The sequence below is a fragment of the Helicoverpa armigera genome, chromosome 28 (genome assembly GCF_030705265.1).
Source record: "Helicoverpa armigera isolate CAAS_96S chromosome 28, ASM3070526v1, whole genome shotgun sequence".
In the NCBI taxonomy this organism is placed as follows: Eukaryota; Metazoa; Arthropoda; class Insecta; order Lepidoptera; family Noctuidae; genus Helicoverpa; species Helicoverpa armigera.
In genome coordinates, this window is record NC_087147.1 from 803,188 (window position 1) to 820,196 (window position 17,009).

Sequence of the window (17,009 nt, forward strand, 5' to 3'; positions counted from 1 at the left end):
GGGACCGAATTAATTCAGTTTACGACTACGGACTTATCGTATCCTATCAATTTACGTTAAAACCATTTTATAGTAAACTAGCTTCCACCGGCGGCTTCGCCCGCGTAGAGTTCGGTCATATCGCGTTTCCAAGAGAATTCTTCAAAAGTCCGGGATAAAAACTATCAACTCTATCTCTGTACCAAATTTTATTTAAATCAATTCAGTGGTTTAGACGTGAAACTGTAGGTCCCGGCTGTCATTGAACATCCTTGGCAGTCGTTACGGGTAGTCAGAAGCTAGTTAGTCTGATACCAGTCTAACCAAGGGGTATTGGGTTGCCCGAGTAACTGGGTTGAGGGAATCAGATAGGGAAGTCGCTGCTTGTAAAGCACTGGTTCTCAGTTGAATCCGGTTAGACTGGAAGCCGACCCCAACATGGTTGGGAAAAAGGCTCAGAGGAAGAAGAAGTGGTGCAGACGTGAAAGCGTAACAGACAGACAGACAGAGTTACTTTCGTATTTATAAGATTAGTTAGGATTAGGATTTCGTAAGATATAAAATATCTCATTCAATTAGAATGTGAGGACGTCAACTGGCATTTAGATATAGGCTAGAATCCTTTGGATAGGTAAAAAATATACCGAATAAGGAGTGAGTGAATGGTTTGAGATCTCGTGGTCGTGTTACGGAAATACGAGTATCATTCAATTGAACTATTTAGTTCAGTATGTTGGTCTGGTATTTTTTTTCGTATTTGGAAGAGTATGTATGAATAGCATGATGTTTCTTTATGGGTTAGGAAAAGGTATTTTTGTGATTTTTGTCATGTAGACTTATGTATTCGGAAAAGGAAAAGGCTGTTACAGTAATACATATTTTGCAAAATGAAACATAACTTAGATCTGAAAAAATATGTTTTGGCCACATATTTTTGTTATTAATTTTGGCCTGGCATTGTTGACATATTTTTTATAAATGGCTTTTTATAGTCGACTTAAAACTTAACGGGAAACTGGAAATTTCCAAAGACGGATGAACAACGCTGTGTTCATAGTAGCCTAGCATTACAATAACAATACATATTGTATTGTTGCTTAAAAATACCCACTCATTTACCAAATTATGGCGATTACCACACAAAAATAGACCTCTGAACTAACGCGTAATTTCATAAACAAAATTCACATTTACCGAAGATGGTTATTACCAAACATAATAACGGACCAATCAATCAAAAAGCAGACATCGTTATAACGCCAGCAATTTAGATACATGAACACACATACTGACACACAAAAAATAAAGTTTAAACGACGCTTTCACAACTATAATAAGAGTACCTGAACATTGCATACTAAACAGTCGGCCGACAGTAAACCCGATGGTTGGCCATTATTTTTTAAATCAAATCAGTCAAATTCGTTGATTCAAATTAGGCCAAACATAGCACTTTTCGATCGTCAGAATTCCATATGACTGTCCCCGAAATGCCCACCCTTCGCCACTTCCTATGTGTTATTGCTGGGAAGAAGAAGTGGCGCAACAAACTCCCCAGCAACAAACGTCTGTCTTTCTTATAACAGAAATAATTTTAATGATTACAATTTCAATACAAAATTATGTCATTCATCAAAAAAAATTGTCATTAAACAATAATTCAAATCAAAGCTTTCAGTCGTTCTGATACCGGCTAAATACCTGATCTTTGTAATGTGCGTACTACCATTCATCTTCATACTGATTTATGAGCCCAAACAAACTATCGGCCGACTAAAAGTTTGCAGTGTGCTTTTAGAGTACTGTTAGAGTGCAAAAAGTTGATTATAATAATGTATAATAAAGTATAGTGATTTATGAGTATCGTGTTTTATAGATTTTTAAATATCGGTATCCGTGTGAAATCGGTATCGGAACTGGTATCGATATCTCGGTGTGAAAATTATATGTACAAGGTGTATGTTAACTGATGTAATTACAGTTATTTTATCGTTTTATGAGCTTGTGAATATATATTTTTCTTCTCATGTGTTAAGAACATTTCGAAATTGAAAATTGGGGGCCCGCGAGCATAATATATGCTAGCTGTAGACTCGCGTCAATGCGTACACCTTTTTTGTTTGCGAACTATTTTATTATTTTGATTGTATCTTTGGGAAAAATTGTTAAATCCAGAACATGTATTACCTATATGAACCTATTTGGTTTGCGATATCTGAACGTAATCTTTACAATAATTACTTGAAGGCTTTCGCTCTCTGCTCTGTCTAAACGTGATTAAGAGTAAACAGTTGAAAAAGTCATCACTTAGAGAAAGATATGCACTTAATAGTTATAGTGGAAAAGTGAATTATCTAATGTATTTTGTAAAAAAGGCTCGAAACAACATCCTTCTATACTTCAGGTTGTTTATCTTCAGTTAAATAGCTCACCAAATGAGGTCAAGTACCTAGGTATAAACTATATGACACGCTACGGAACCGTTTCCGATTTTTTCAACATAGTACCTACATAAAACTATATTTCCTAACCATTCTGACATCTCATATCTTTTAACACGTCATCAAGAATCCCTGACTACATACATATATTGTTTAAATAAATCCAATTGTTTATACCAAATGTCTAGTATTAAAATGATCAATGGCTGTTCTCCGAGCTTCACAATACGTTAGCGTGAGAATTTCATATATTTTTTTAGTTTTTCGGCCTTCTATGAAGGCAGGTAATAAAGTATTAATTTGATGTTTAAATAAAAAGCCTTGATTGTTTTTAGAATTGATGGTTGATTGACAAGGTATAGGTATATTGTTTTAGTAAGTAATTGATATGTTAGGTTCCTTTGTTGTGTTTTGGTTTGTTTTAATCACTTGTGTGTATAGGGTTGCATAGAGGAAATAATGTATAAAATATATTTTACCTATGTAGTTGTTATGTAATGTACTCTTAATGGTGGTTTTCTGTATGTATATTATGCAAAATTACAATTTCTCATTGTAGCCTATTTATTTATATTTATAAAATAAAAAGTTGATATAGGATTTAAAATAAAATGACACTTACCCTTCTGACTGAGGGAACCATTTTGAAATTAGGGTGTATGTATTGTACCTGTGAAAAAAAAATTATCATTAGTAAGACGTCACACAATGTTCTTATACATAAGTATACCTACGTAAAATATTATATTACTATATGAATTGATTCAGTTATTATATTAACGTCAAAGTGAGATTGCTTACTTGCTACGATTTTACGATAAAAACAGCTAAACACATAGATGACTATAAAATTGTCACGGAGAAAGATGAGCTACTCGGACAAAGCCATTGAAATCTAGTCACTTAGAATTTAACACGAGATTGATAAAATAGCTGAGCTAAACTAGATTGTCTACGGAGATTACCATTAATTCGTCATATTAATGATATTGCGAAAAACAGTTATTAAGTAGATTATTACAGATATAATTTTCGTATTAATTAAGACATTAATATAACAAAGGATTCACAGACACCTGTCAATTTACTCGTTCACATTGCACATTGCAATTGTTGGCACAGCCAAATGTTGTAAACTTAATTGTATGCAAAATATAATGACATGGAAATAATCACATTTTGCAAGTGTGAAACTTATTGTTCTTTTCAGTATGAAAATATTTTGCAGTGTTTTTTTTTTTTCAGGATAATTAGGTACTGAAATATTTTGTAATATTTATACCCTTGCAAATATTTAATACGCAAGCATGAGATGAGAAATTTGTAATGAAAGTCATTTAAAAATGTTGTCTTTTGCATCAAACAAAAGTATCAGGTGTCGATCAAACTTATTTATGGTTTATTTGTATGAATCATCATCATCATCTTCCTGTCCTGTTCTCAAGTCATTTGAGGTGGGCGCAACATGTCTTTTTCTTCCATTCCTCTCTGTCAGACGTCATACTTACATCCACTCCCTTCTGCTTCATGTCCTCTTTCAGGCAATCAATCCATCTTTTCCTCGGTCTACCTCTGCCTCTCCATCCTTCCACATTCATACTTAGCACAATCTTTGTAGCATGCGTTTCACACCGACTAGTATTTTTACATGTGAATAAATGGTGTTAAAGACATCAACGCATATCTGGCTGTATTTTCCAAAAGATTTTCGGTTAAAATTGTTATGTTTACCCAGAGGGAAAAATGGGAATCTATAACTCAGACGTTATTATAAAATACAGGAGTTCCATGACCACATTTTCAAAGAGGAAGTTATTCCATACATCGATACGTATAAAGTATAAACCATACTTACAGTTAAGTATATTATTCAGTCATCATCCTATAAATAAACGACGCATAAATACAGAAACAATAAAATCACAATTTATAGTTTAAATTCGATTAACATGTAAATTATTAACCAGGATGAACCGTAAAGTAGACGGTAAATGTCAATTATCTAAGTATTATTACTGATTCAGTTTAATTGCGAATTCAATTGGTATATAAAGGTATAGACACCGGTAGGTCAACCGACCCGAATTTGTTCAATACCAGTCGAACATTAACCTTCCACTATTGTGATAAGGTTGAAAATTGAATGCAGAAACCCCGCAGTTCCATAAGTAGGTATCTCAAAGGAACTACATCCCACACTCAGATAAAAAGAAGCTTCTATTCTAGGCCTTTCTAGGGCTCTGAGTTCTTTCGTGTTTCTAAATTTACGTTCAATTTTAGGACTCAGCTGTGATTTGAACACTTTTAGTAGTTTTGGGAATTTTAGCAGCCAGTGTTACCAAGGGTTATTGGGTTACCCGGGTAACTGGGTTGAGGAGGTCAGATAAGCAGTCGCTCCTTGTAAAACTCTGGTACTGAGCTGCATCCGGCTATACTCTAAGCAGACCACACATAGTTGGGAAAAGGCTAGGCAGGTGATCTTTACAGCGATAAACATTTACATCAAAATTTTACGACTTTAAATAACGACTACCAGTAATTCACTCAATGAATTAACTGCCGCAAACATTAACTAAAGTTCCGTAAATCCCACGATTATGTTGGAAATACGGAGGAAGGAAAGATAGCGGAGATGCTATGAGGAAGGTAGGTCAGGCGCCTTCTTGTAGGTCAAGTGACGTACGGTAGGCGTGATCAGTTACTAGAACTAACGAGACATTCCGGTTCCTTGTCGAATCAAAACGAATCTTTATTAGATTGGTGATTTTATTTAAAAAACTAGCTGATCCCGCGAACTTCGTATTCGTTCAAACCTTCCCTGGACCTCTACAAACATTTTAAAACCAAAATCAGCTCAATCGGCCCAGCCGTTCTCGAGTTTTAATCAGACTAACGAACAACAAATCATTTTTATTTAAATAGATAATAGGCGGGTTCCAAAGAAGGCGTGTAAGGGCGGAGCTAGTAACGTTCCTAGTCCAACGAACACCCGCATTTTGTCGCGCTACTTTCTTATAAGATTTTACGTTATGACATCTCTGTTAATAATTTAGTTATCCATGCTTGGAACGTTAAACAGAAATAACTTAGAAAATTACAAATCTCGCCTACTCGGTTGATATGTCAGAGTCGTGAACCAAACGGTTGGCGCGAAGGTTAGGCGCTGGTTGACGGCAACCGCAGTAAGTTAAACTGTTCGTTTATCTGATGCTGTGAGAATATTCGCTGTGATTTGATGGGTTGCTCAAGGTTGTTTAGAGGTTGACCTAGTTATGAAGTTAAAATTAGGTTAAAAAAAAATATGGTGAATGCACACCTGTCAGGTTTGCCGAAAGAAACGAATTTGATAATTCTTTAAGTGAAATTGTATGAAATCTTGCACACTTGCGCGTGGGGAATCGTCCAAATCAGGATTTTTTACAGAAATGATAGACTTTGATGACGTCATCAGAATGGAGTGTTTAACAGGTGTAATGGTTTAAAACATTCATATGCGTTCATAGTTAGGCTCCATTCAAAATTCTCAGCTACACCAAAAGGACGTTTGCCCAAAATACCTGCTTACATTGGTATAAAAATCTTCCATAGTATGGACATGTGATGCGGAGGAATGAGAGTCATGTTGTGGGGAAGGTGATGAGGATGAATGAGGATGCATATAGTGGAAGAGGACGAGGATAGGCAGATGACGAATGATGATGATTTAACAATGATTATACTAAATAAGATAAAGGTCTTAAGGATATATCTACAGCAGTTTAAACTCTTAATTATGTGGTCAGAAGACCATACGTTCGCACTTGGCCGAATTTTATCATACTCATCATAATTTTGTGTAACCATCAAATTGCGTGTAAAAAGGCCGTCCGTCTGTCGTACGTAACGAATGGCTAATATCTTGACTGTGTTTCTTAGAGCATTGAAACACTTGGAACAGCATGGTAATCACACCACACATATTTGGCAGTAGTTATGGGTAGTCATAAGCTAGTAATCCTGACACCAGCCTTACCTAGGGCTATTGAGTTGCCCGGATAACTGACTTGAGGAAGTCAACAAAAGTGACATCCCACTAGCGCATTTTCGATCACATTGTTACGCACGCGCATGACAAACCTGACAAACAGAAGCATAAACTTAACACACATAGTATAAACGAGTATGAGTAATGCTATTAAAGTAAGTTTTAAAAACCAGCTGCCACCTGCAACTGCCGACCGCACGTGCCGCGACTGCAAACTGAAACACTTCTGGTTTGCATGTTTTTATATGAAACATGCAAACCAGAAGTGCGTGATGCGTAGCGGCAGCAGCACTAATTTCATGCAGTCGCTGCACGTGTGGTCAGCAGTTGCAGTCGGCAGTTAGCATTCAAAGTGCACCTTTATACATTTGGCAGGGAGAAAAGTGCAGCAATGGCATGTCCAGATAGTTAAGTACTCAAAGTACGAAGTTTACCTTCGTGAGGCAAGAATCCCACGGTATTCTATTGTCTGTGGTCTATAAGAGGTCGCTTGCAATGTGTTATAGATAATTCTTTGTTTTTTTTCGGAGTCAAATTGTTTTTGGCAAACACTGAAGTAAAATATGTAACTACAATCATCATTATTGTAGGCCTAAACAATATTATGCGAAAGTTAACGTTAAGTATGACAGTTCTCGTGGCTCCTCAACGTAAGTATTGAACAGATGGCTTAGGATAGAGTGAGCTCGTTTTTTTTGTCTGAATCGTCAAAATGTAGGGTAGCTGTGTGTAATAAAGCTTCTTTATTTTTAAAACTAGCGACCAGCTTCGGCTTCGCACAGGATAACAACATTTCCCGACTATTTATGGATGATTAGATTACTTAAACTTAAACTTTCGAACTTAGATAGTTCGATTAAGAGCATAGGTATTGCAGACTAAACCGTCGTCGGCCGACATTTGACCCGATGCACGATGGCTGTTTTTCTTGCTAGGGAAATGGATAGGAAATGGGCCTAAGTCCTTAGAAAACTTTATAGGTACCTACGTAATTAAGTACTATTAAGTTACGCTTAAACTTGTAGGATTACTAAGCTTAGAGTAAGTGATAAGATTTGTCACATTGTAAATGAGCTGATTAGCTACAAGTTAGGGCTGTCTCATAGAAAAATGAAGTGCGGCAATAAAATTGGAGCATTTTTATATTCTGGACTTCGATTACGTAACAAATGTTCTACAAGAAATTTTATATATTTTATCACCTTTGTTACAAAAATGCTGTATACATAGATGCCACTAGGAAGTTGCAGGTTCAATTCCCGCATAAGTAAAATATTTGAGTGCATTAACATGGGTAGTTGGTTTAGTCTAGGTGTTTCTATGTATAATATTTGTATTTTCAGAAAAAATAAATATAAAAGTATCTATGTTTGTAGTACAAGCTCAGATTAGTTAGGAACTATGTGACGTTGCTTGTGCGAATGTGTGGACAAATACACACTATTTTTTTTATGCACAATTTCTGCCACAATTTTGATATTACATATCTTGTCATTCTTGACTTCTGACAGCCCTAAACTAAGCTATTCACAGCTTATAATAGCGTTAAGACGTCAACTTGATTGAGTTCGTCTAATGCAGTTAAATTGCATTCAACAAGTGCAATTTGTAAGTATGCACATTTGTCAGAATTTCTGAACAAGTTGAAGTTAATTGGATGGTTAACTTTGTAGTTTATTTGTATTTCCTTACTTTCTTACTCAATATTATAAACTAGAAAATGAGTTAGTCTATTTTTACCCTAGAACATTAAAACCTCTTCATCTTTCTTCTCTTTTTGTGGGAAATCATCAAATGACTCCTGCTGTATGTGCAGCGTGAGGGAGCGTCAGACTCTTACTGTCTAAAACCCACCATGTTCCTTCTTAAGCCCTTTATGTACCAGCGCCGCGGTAACTCGCGCGAACAATCCTGCAGCCCCAGCAGGCTTTGTTCCCAATGGGACTCACTGGTAGACAATTTATCTCGAAGATGAAGATAGGCTACTCAAAAATCAGTTACAAGTAGATTGACAATTTCGGGCTTCGAAAAGCTAATCCTTCAATAATGCCAAGAATAAAAAAAAATATTTGACCTAAATTATTTACCTCTTTACCATCATTCCAAATTCAGAAATATGTCAGCCATCTTTGACAAAGGAGATCATTCATTTCGTACCCAAAAATGAAAGTGCCGGCCGGAGAAAAAAAATTGTAGATTCTCGTAGAGAATAATGTCCTGAAGATTTTTTACTATTACAAGAATCGTCTACAGTTAACCCCCAGGCTGCTATTGGACTTTGAAAATACAAAAAAGTCACACAATGTTTGTCCCCCTATAGTTTCGGGTGGCTCATCGTCCCTCTGTCTCCTTGGAGACAACCACCTTGAGCCCACCAGGGCCAAACCCCGGTCAGAAGGAACACGATGGGTTTCAATCAGTAAGCTCCTCGGTGTAGAGGGGGAGTAATCTACACGGTCAGTTAAAAAAAGACGTTATTTCTCGTAACATTCCAGTATATATTTTTTATTCACGGTACTCACACTTTAAACTCCAATAGCAGTCTAGGGGTTAACCGAAGACGTTGCTAACCTACAGCGGGAGGGGTCATTTAATGATTTCCTATCAAAGAAAAAAAAAGAAAGCGTTTGGGCCTCTCAGGTTGGGCAGGAGTTGCTTGAAAGCAGCGCCTGCCTCCTCCAATTGTCAAACATTGTGTGATTTTTTTGTATTTTCAACGTCCAATAGCAGCCTGGGGGTTAATTGTAGACGATTCTTGTAATAGTAAAAAATCTTCAGGGCGTTATTCTCTACGAGAATCTACTATTTTTTTTCTCTGGCCGGCACTTTCATTTTTGGGTACAAAATGTTCGAGACTTGAATGATCTCCTTTATATTTTTTACCGACGTCAAAAATCATCAAATGACCCCTCTCGCTGTGGGTTAGCAGCGGTGAAGAAGTGTCAGACTCTTACTGACTAAAAACCGTCGTGTTCCGTCGTAGGCCTTTTATGTACCAGGGCCGCGGTAACGGAACAATCTCGCAGACCAAGTTTTGTATCTAAATAGGTGTGCTTAAAAATAAATATGGCATCCATTCGGTCAGACCTCGACTTACTACTTAAACGTTTTAAGACTTTTGTTAAGAGGCTTAAAAGTTTAATAAGTGCTTAGTATTATACTTTTAACCTTCAATGTTGAATTTTTAGTTTCCTTTTATCATTTATTTGTAATATTTAAAATTGTATTTGTCTTTGGTAATCTCGGGACCTATTGACCTAATTTCGAAAATTCTGTCAGTACAGGCTACATATGATTTTCTTGAAGGTATCCGTATTGATTAATATTAGTCTACTATGAAGAATACTATGAAGAATTGACCCAGTCTTACCAAGGGTTATTGTGTTGCCCGGGTAACTGGGTTGAGGAGGTCAGATTGGTAGTCGCTCCTTGTAAGGCGCTGGTACTCAGCTGCATCCGGTTAGACTGGAAGCCGACCCCAGCATAGTTGGGAAAAAGGCTCGGAGAATGATGACTAAGAAAAATTGACCAAAATACTTGAATTTTATTTGAGCATGTTCATTTCAATATTTTTACAATGGGAAAGATCGCCCATTTGTTTTGGATATAAAATGGTTGAGCCAATGACGTTACATTTCATAATTTTGGAACAAAATGTACAAAGCAGGGCAAACAAACGTATAGTGTTGTCAAACGTTTTCCACAGTTGTCAGTTATGAAGGAAAAATATGGTCATTTGTTTTTTGTCACGTCATAAAATTTATCGAAATGTTACTCGATTTCAGTTGGTGAAATTACGGAAACCAGCGCATCCCTACTAATATTATAAATGCGAAAGTAACTCTGTCTGTCTGCTTGTCTGTTACGCTTTCACGTCTAAAGCACAGAAAAGATGTTAATAAAAATTTGTACAGAGATAGAGTTTACCTTGAGAAAGAACATAGGATAGTTTTTATCCCGGACTTTTGAAGAATTCCCTTGGAAACGCGATATAACCGAACTCTACGCGGGCGAAGTCGCGGGCGGAAGTTAGTCTCAAATAAAATTGACGTTGATACATTTACGTTCTCTCGCAATGGGATGCAACGAGATTTGCGACCCGTGTCAGAACGATGTGAAATTATTTCGACAGACTACCATTAATATATAAAGTAGGTAATACAAGAGTAAATTGCGTATGTCGATCTAATAGTCATGTGGAATGATGACAGAAATTATCTCGGAAACTAGTTGCAGCAATATATGTATGGGTTTAGGATTTTAAATTAAGATGTCAGGGTGAAAAGCCGAATATCTATTGCTATAGGTAAAAGTATAAGTTAATAGTTGGTTTTGCTTGGTTCCTAAGGGAAGAACTTCTAGCTAGTTCCCTCAACCAGATAGAAAGAAGCGTATGTCTTTGCTCAGGCTTTTAATTGTGTACCAAACATATAAACATATAACTCTCCTACTACGGGTCTGCTGGAAGAGATTTCATTAGAAATAAGCAGTACCTTTGTACTATTTTATGTTACTTCTACTTTTTTCGTGTGTGTAAATAAATGGTTAAATAATAAATAGGTTCAGTAGTTTTGGTATAAAAGCGCGAAACGAACCTATACAGACAGACAGGATGGCTTTTGTAGAAGTACTTAGTACTTTCCTGTGTCCGTTTTAATAGACTGCTTTTTAACATACTTTTTATCATAATGTGTAAAAAAATTCCTTTGAGATAGGGATAACACCGCAGAAAACAACCGATACAAAATAATAATTAAAGTAACGTTAATTTCTAAGTATAATTTACAGGGAATAGTAGTAAAAGTGTCAAGGTGAAGAGTTACCTATTCACATGAGCTTAACACCAATGACCGTTCGAGTGGACTGGTTTTAAGTGGACACTACAAATGAGCAAGTTTATGCGTAGAACAATTGACAAATTATTATTGTATTGTAATGCAGTTTTCTTTTAGTATTCAACCGAAATATAATCACAATTTATTTTATTTTACTTCAAAATATGTGTAGACTTAAAAAATATATTATAAAAGAAGTATTTAGGTACAGCTAAACTCTTATTACGACTAAATTCTTTTTATATTTTTTATGGGTGTGCATCAAAAGTTAGGGAAGGTCAGTGTTCATCGGTACACTCTCTGAACTATGTGGACTGATGACTAAATTCAAGATAAAAAATAAATACAATAAAGAAGATTGAAAGATTTCAGAAAGAAAACTTAAATAAAAAAAATTCTTACAAGCCTTAAACTTCGGTTAGTAACAAAAAAACTGAAGTGAAGTAATACATAGAAATATTTAAACGGGCCTTATATCACGTCTTCAAAGTAAATTTTATGAGCGAAACAACTAAAATATTCCAGCAATTTTATTCATAAGAGCATCGTAATTTCCAACGAATAATCCTAAAGAGATATTACTAAAACTATTTAACTAATCGCCTACAATGTTTCTAGTTGCATGCCTGTACTTTTGTCATTCGTATTACACAAGTTAATTCTCCTAAATACTTTACTATGCTCGTAAAATTATAATTAAACATTTATTGAAAAGGTTTTGTGAAGTAATTTCGGCGATGTGAACCTTCTTGGTAGATTGACGTTTGTGACAAAGATGGCGGAGTCAGCTGTCATATGTTTCATGTTTCCCGCGGTTTTCGTTGACAGTTTTTACGCACGTGGACATAAATATAAATCTGTTTCCATATTGTCAACATACCGATTATTTATTTAAAGTTCATAAACTGTGAACTCACTCTTCGAATTTAGTGCAATAGTTAGAAAGTTTTTGAAGTGTCAAAGTTGAAGAGATTTTTTTAGCACCCGGGCCATAGCTTTTCATATTAAAAGAAAGTCGTGTTAGTTACACTTCCTATAACTTAAGTATTGCTGAAAGGTGTAAGCTATAAATACGAGGTGATGTAGCTTAGACCCGGGAGAAGGACATAGGATATTTTTGTCACGGGAAGCAGTTATCCGGATGCGGGAAAACCGCGGAAAAGCAGCTTGTCTGTGATAAAAATTGTTCGAGCCTTTTACTTTTAAAGCATGACATACAAACCAACATACAGAATAACAGTGACATTTATACTATTAGTGAGGAGTAAGACGTATTGCTGATATTTATTCAGAAATTAAGTGTGTGTGGTTGTCAGATAAATTCTTGTAAATGCAATTGCAATATATACTTGTTTTACAGTTAAAATGACAAGTTATTGAGAGGTTAAAGATTGTCCGTTTCTATGTAATAGTTAAGTAAAATAACCGTTACAATATTAAAAAAAAAAAACTGTCAAAATTGACAGCTTATTTTTTTTTCTTTTTTACATAAGTGATGCACGTAAAAGCAGGTAAGTGTTATTAAGTCAATTAAAACTGTAATTTTAACTTAATAACTTCAAGCGGTTAGTAGCCAATTAGTATTATATTCAAATGATTCGGCTTCCATGATTATGCAAATAAGTTACAACTTGTTAACTTAGGAAGTTGTTTTTAACTTGTAAGGAAGTATGCAGTTTATTTTCTATAAATATTATTTGTTATGGTTGTTAAAAACTTTGATATTAATAAAAATTTGATATAACTTAAAAAAATATATAGATATGATGATTCTTCGTTCGCAACTTAATTGTAACTTAATCGTAACTTAGTCGATTTTGGTTTGTTTGTCAATTTATATGGCTCGTCTTGATATTGCAAATAAACTAACACAAATTATTGTCAAACATGAACTATTGTTTGTTAGAAATACAATCAAACATTACAAACACGACCAAAGACAAAACACTAAGAATAAAAGCTCCACACACGAAACTCAAAAAAATAAACTTAAAAAGCAAAAAAAGGAAAAAAAAACTAACTTTTTGACAAGCTTCTTCGTTCTTACACTTCACTGCACAATCACAGACACAATTACTTGATACGTGCGCACGCGCATATATTGTTGCTACGACTGACGGTTGCAAGGAAAACCTAACGCTTATATAGATGCTCTGAATTCTAACTTGGTTGAGCAACCAAGGATGCTACTGGTGGGGTTGTTTCCGGGTGATCTTTTTTCGAATATGGAATGAAAATGGATCGATATTTTCAGAGGTAGCTTAAAAGTTGGGAAAAAAATTGGTGGGTTCATTTTTTTGGCCTCGATTTTATTTCTGTTGGAGCTTTTAAATAGATTATTTTTAAGTCCGGTTACATAAGTTTCGATCTGCTGAAGTCGGCAGACAGAATTTGTATGTGTCAAAACTGAGGATCGAGCGATATGGTGCTTGTTAGGGCTCTACTTAGTACTGGACTGCTCTATAAAATGGTGGTAATGGTTTATTAGTATAAAAATGTTTTCAGTGGCAGGTATAAGAGGAAATCTAAGAGTCTGATATGTGTTTCTGGGGAGTTTGTTGTGTCCTCTTCTTCTTCTCAGTAAAAACATACAGGCACTGGAGAAGGGTGGGTGATAAGGGCTATTTTTGTTTTTATATTAATATAAGCCGATATAATTTTTACTAGCTGTTTCGCATGTCACGAGGGAACTACTTTTGGCAATAGGATAAAAAGTATACCTTTGGCATCAAATGGGCTATTTAACACTAGCTATAAGCTTTATTTGCGTTTTTAATTTGCAACTTTTCAGCGTTATATGATTTCCATTTCCTCCCTGAAAATTTTGTTAACAATTCTGGACCCGTTTGCTTCCAAGTTCAAACCTTCAAGCTGATTAATGCTCAATCGTTCTCCGTGTGAGAGAAGGCCTGTGCCCAGCAGTGGGACGATAAAAAGTTGTTGACTTGAAACAGTTGTTTTCAAGATCTAACCAAGTATACTGCAGACCCTGGAAACTCTTCTTTGTTAGTTGCACCAATTATAATTATTCCGTTAATTGCACTTTGCCCTACGGGTATAATAATCGTGATGAGTATAGTGATGAATTACAAATGATCTACAAATCGTGAGGTACTTACTATACTTATTGATGTAAGTAGGTCAAATTCATGTTCGTAGGTAGTAATGGTTTTATGAATTGATTTCCTTATTTGGTACAATTTTTTAAAGTTGGTCGATAAAATGGGTTAAATTATTCTCCTTTATCATAATATTCCAAGGTTTGATCTATTTCTCATATTGTATATATCATAGTATCCTAGTCCCAGCCATTGTCAAAATATTTGACTACTAGCAATGGGACAATACCCTGATTAAAGTAATTCCAACAAATTAATAGAAAAAATATAGGCATTAAAAAAATACTGCGTGTGTTTGACCTCACCTGTATTCAACTTTTTAGGCGTTATATATTAGAGGAAATTGCAAAACTTTTTGAGTAGCTTATAAACTGAACAAAAGAAGCTCATCAAGGCTTAGGTTCAGCAGCGGACAGGAATAGGCTAGGATGATGATGATGAAAAGACAAAAAATCCAGTATCTGAAAGTTCAAATTCCATACCACAAGCAAAGTCACGCGCAAAACTTATCGATATAATTGGCAAAGCTTAAGTGAATGGAGCGGAAATAAGATGCGTCACGGACGGACGCTGTTAATAATATTGCGTTTTAAAAGCAAATTGTATCAGAACATCGGTATTTGAGAGCTTTTGTTGTTAAACATGGAGTTGAGAGGATGCCATAAGGCATATTTAACACTTTCTAGGTCAAATATGTGCGGAAGGTATGACCAAAACGATCAGTTAAGAGTGAACTAATGAGACGTTAGAGTTCTAGAATTTAGAATTAGAATTAGCTTTTTTTAATTATTTGCTTAAAATATGGTTACAATTATAGGTCTTAAAATGCAATTATGTTTCTTCATATCTCGGCTCATATTCAGCATGCCAATATGAAATAAGATCTATGAGATATACAAATGTCAACGATTTTGGGCGGGTCCAGATAAACCGTATAAGGGTGGAGCTAGTAACGTTCCTCGTCCCCCGCTCACCCGCATTTTGGCGCGTTACTTTCTCAAGAGATTTTCCGTTCTGGCACCTCCGCTAGTCATTTTGTTCTCCATGTTGTCAAATAACGAAGTTTCCGATTGTACTTAGTTTAATAGGACTTAATTTTTTGGTGGTAACCTCGAGTTTAATTTTGTTAAAATATAAAATAAGGTTTTGTTGGGTCTGGGTCAAGTTGGATGGAAAATGAATGGATGGATTTGGAAATGCAAAAGAAAGAGTCCCTTCTATTTTACTCAGTTGTCATGCAAGTTTAACGTAACTTTCGAATCTGTCATTTTTTTAGCAAACAGAGTATATTATTTGAAAAAAATTAGAAAGAAATGCTGCAAAAAAAAAAACATGCTGACAATTTTTTTCTGTCCTCAATTTTAACGAATCTGGTTACACTACTCAACATTTAAGTTAACTACTGCAGGCTTCTAAATAACTACATTCGGAAATCATCAGTACATACACATGGTAATAATTGATTATGGCGCTTACTTTACCGTAACCACACACTGCAAACTTTTAGTCGGCCGATAGCTTGTTTGGGCTCATAAATTAGTATGAAGATGAATGGAAGTACAAGTATGGAAGCGGAAGTACGCACATTACAAAGATTTAGCCGGTATCAGACTGACTGAAAGCTATGATTGGAAACAAGATTTTTTTTTACGCTTTTTTAGTTTTAGTGTACATATCCTCTTTCGTAATATTCTTTTTTTATTCTTGTTTATAATACTGTATAGAATTTATTTAGAAATATGTTTTGCTAACTGTGGGCCGACTGTTTAGTCCTCAGTGTGTGGGCCAACTTTAACTTGAAGTTGTTAAAGTTAATTAGAAAATATTAGTTAAATGATCTCTGACCTACAAGTTACCCCATCTATCTTTACAAGCATTTACAAGAATTTAATTCGCTTTTGAAATATTAATGTACAAGGCTCTGCCTTAAGAGGGTCGTCGTTACGGTAAGTTTTTAGGCCTAATTGTAGGCTTTTAGTAGTCCAAATAGGGTCTTTGATTGCTGGTCAAAATTGACCAATTAATTAATCTGCAGGATGTGTTAATGTTAACCATATTAATAAAATAAGCAGTCACACATAATTTGGCAAGAATCTTTTTTTTGTTGGGGAATCATCTCTCTGTAGGTGCAGCGTGAGGGAATGTCAGACTCTTACTACTAAAACCCACCTTGTTCCTTCTTAGGCCTTCATGTACCATTGCCGCGGTGTCCCGAGCGAAACAGCCCGCAGCCACAGCAGACCCACAAAAGAGGCCAAATAATTGAAGCCTATGATTTTCTTACCGGTTCTTTCCAAGACCAACTCTTTCGAACCGTGCAACTAGTTTGCAGTTTCGAAAAAGCTTTCATAGGCCTATTTGAAATATAAAAAAAGACTTTGACTTAGCCCCGAGGTCCTCTCTCGAACTGTCTTTTCCGCAAATAAAAGCTAGAAATTCTGAAGACTTATCAAAGAAACTTCGTCACCATCCTCTCTATAAAGGTATAGCAGTTTTCCAGTCACCCAAAGCATAGTTTATCAACCTGCAATTACCCCACATTTACTTGTAGACGTCATATTTGTAAGATTAATGTGTGTCGCATTGGCACATCTGTTTAGACCTTACTTAT

General features: G+C 35.4%; 1 protein-coding gene across 1 annotated transcript in view; it reads right to left on the bottom strand.

Moving 5' to 3' along the window:
- LOC110382906 (pro-resilin) overlaps positions 1-13,384 on the bottom strand; it is a 54,828-nt gene extending 41,444 nt beyond the window's left edge. The window contains exons 1-2 of the mRNA XM_049851790.2: positions 13,301-13,384; positions 3,043-3,090 (exon numbers count right to left, since the gene is read on the bottom strand). Of these exons, the coding sequence (XP_049707747.2) occupies positions 3,043-3,063 (21 nt within the window). The 5' untranslated portion in view covers positions 3,064-3,090; positions 13,301-13,384. The remainder of the gene's footprint in view (positions 1-3,042; positions 3,091-13,300) is intronic.
- Between the last annotated feature and the right edge of the window lie 3,625 nt (positions 13,385-17,009).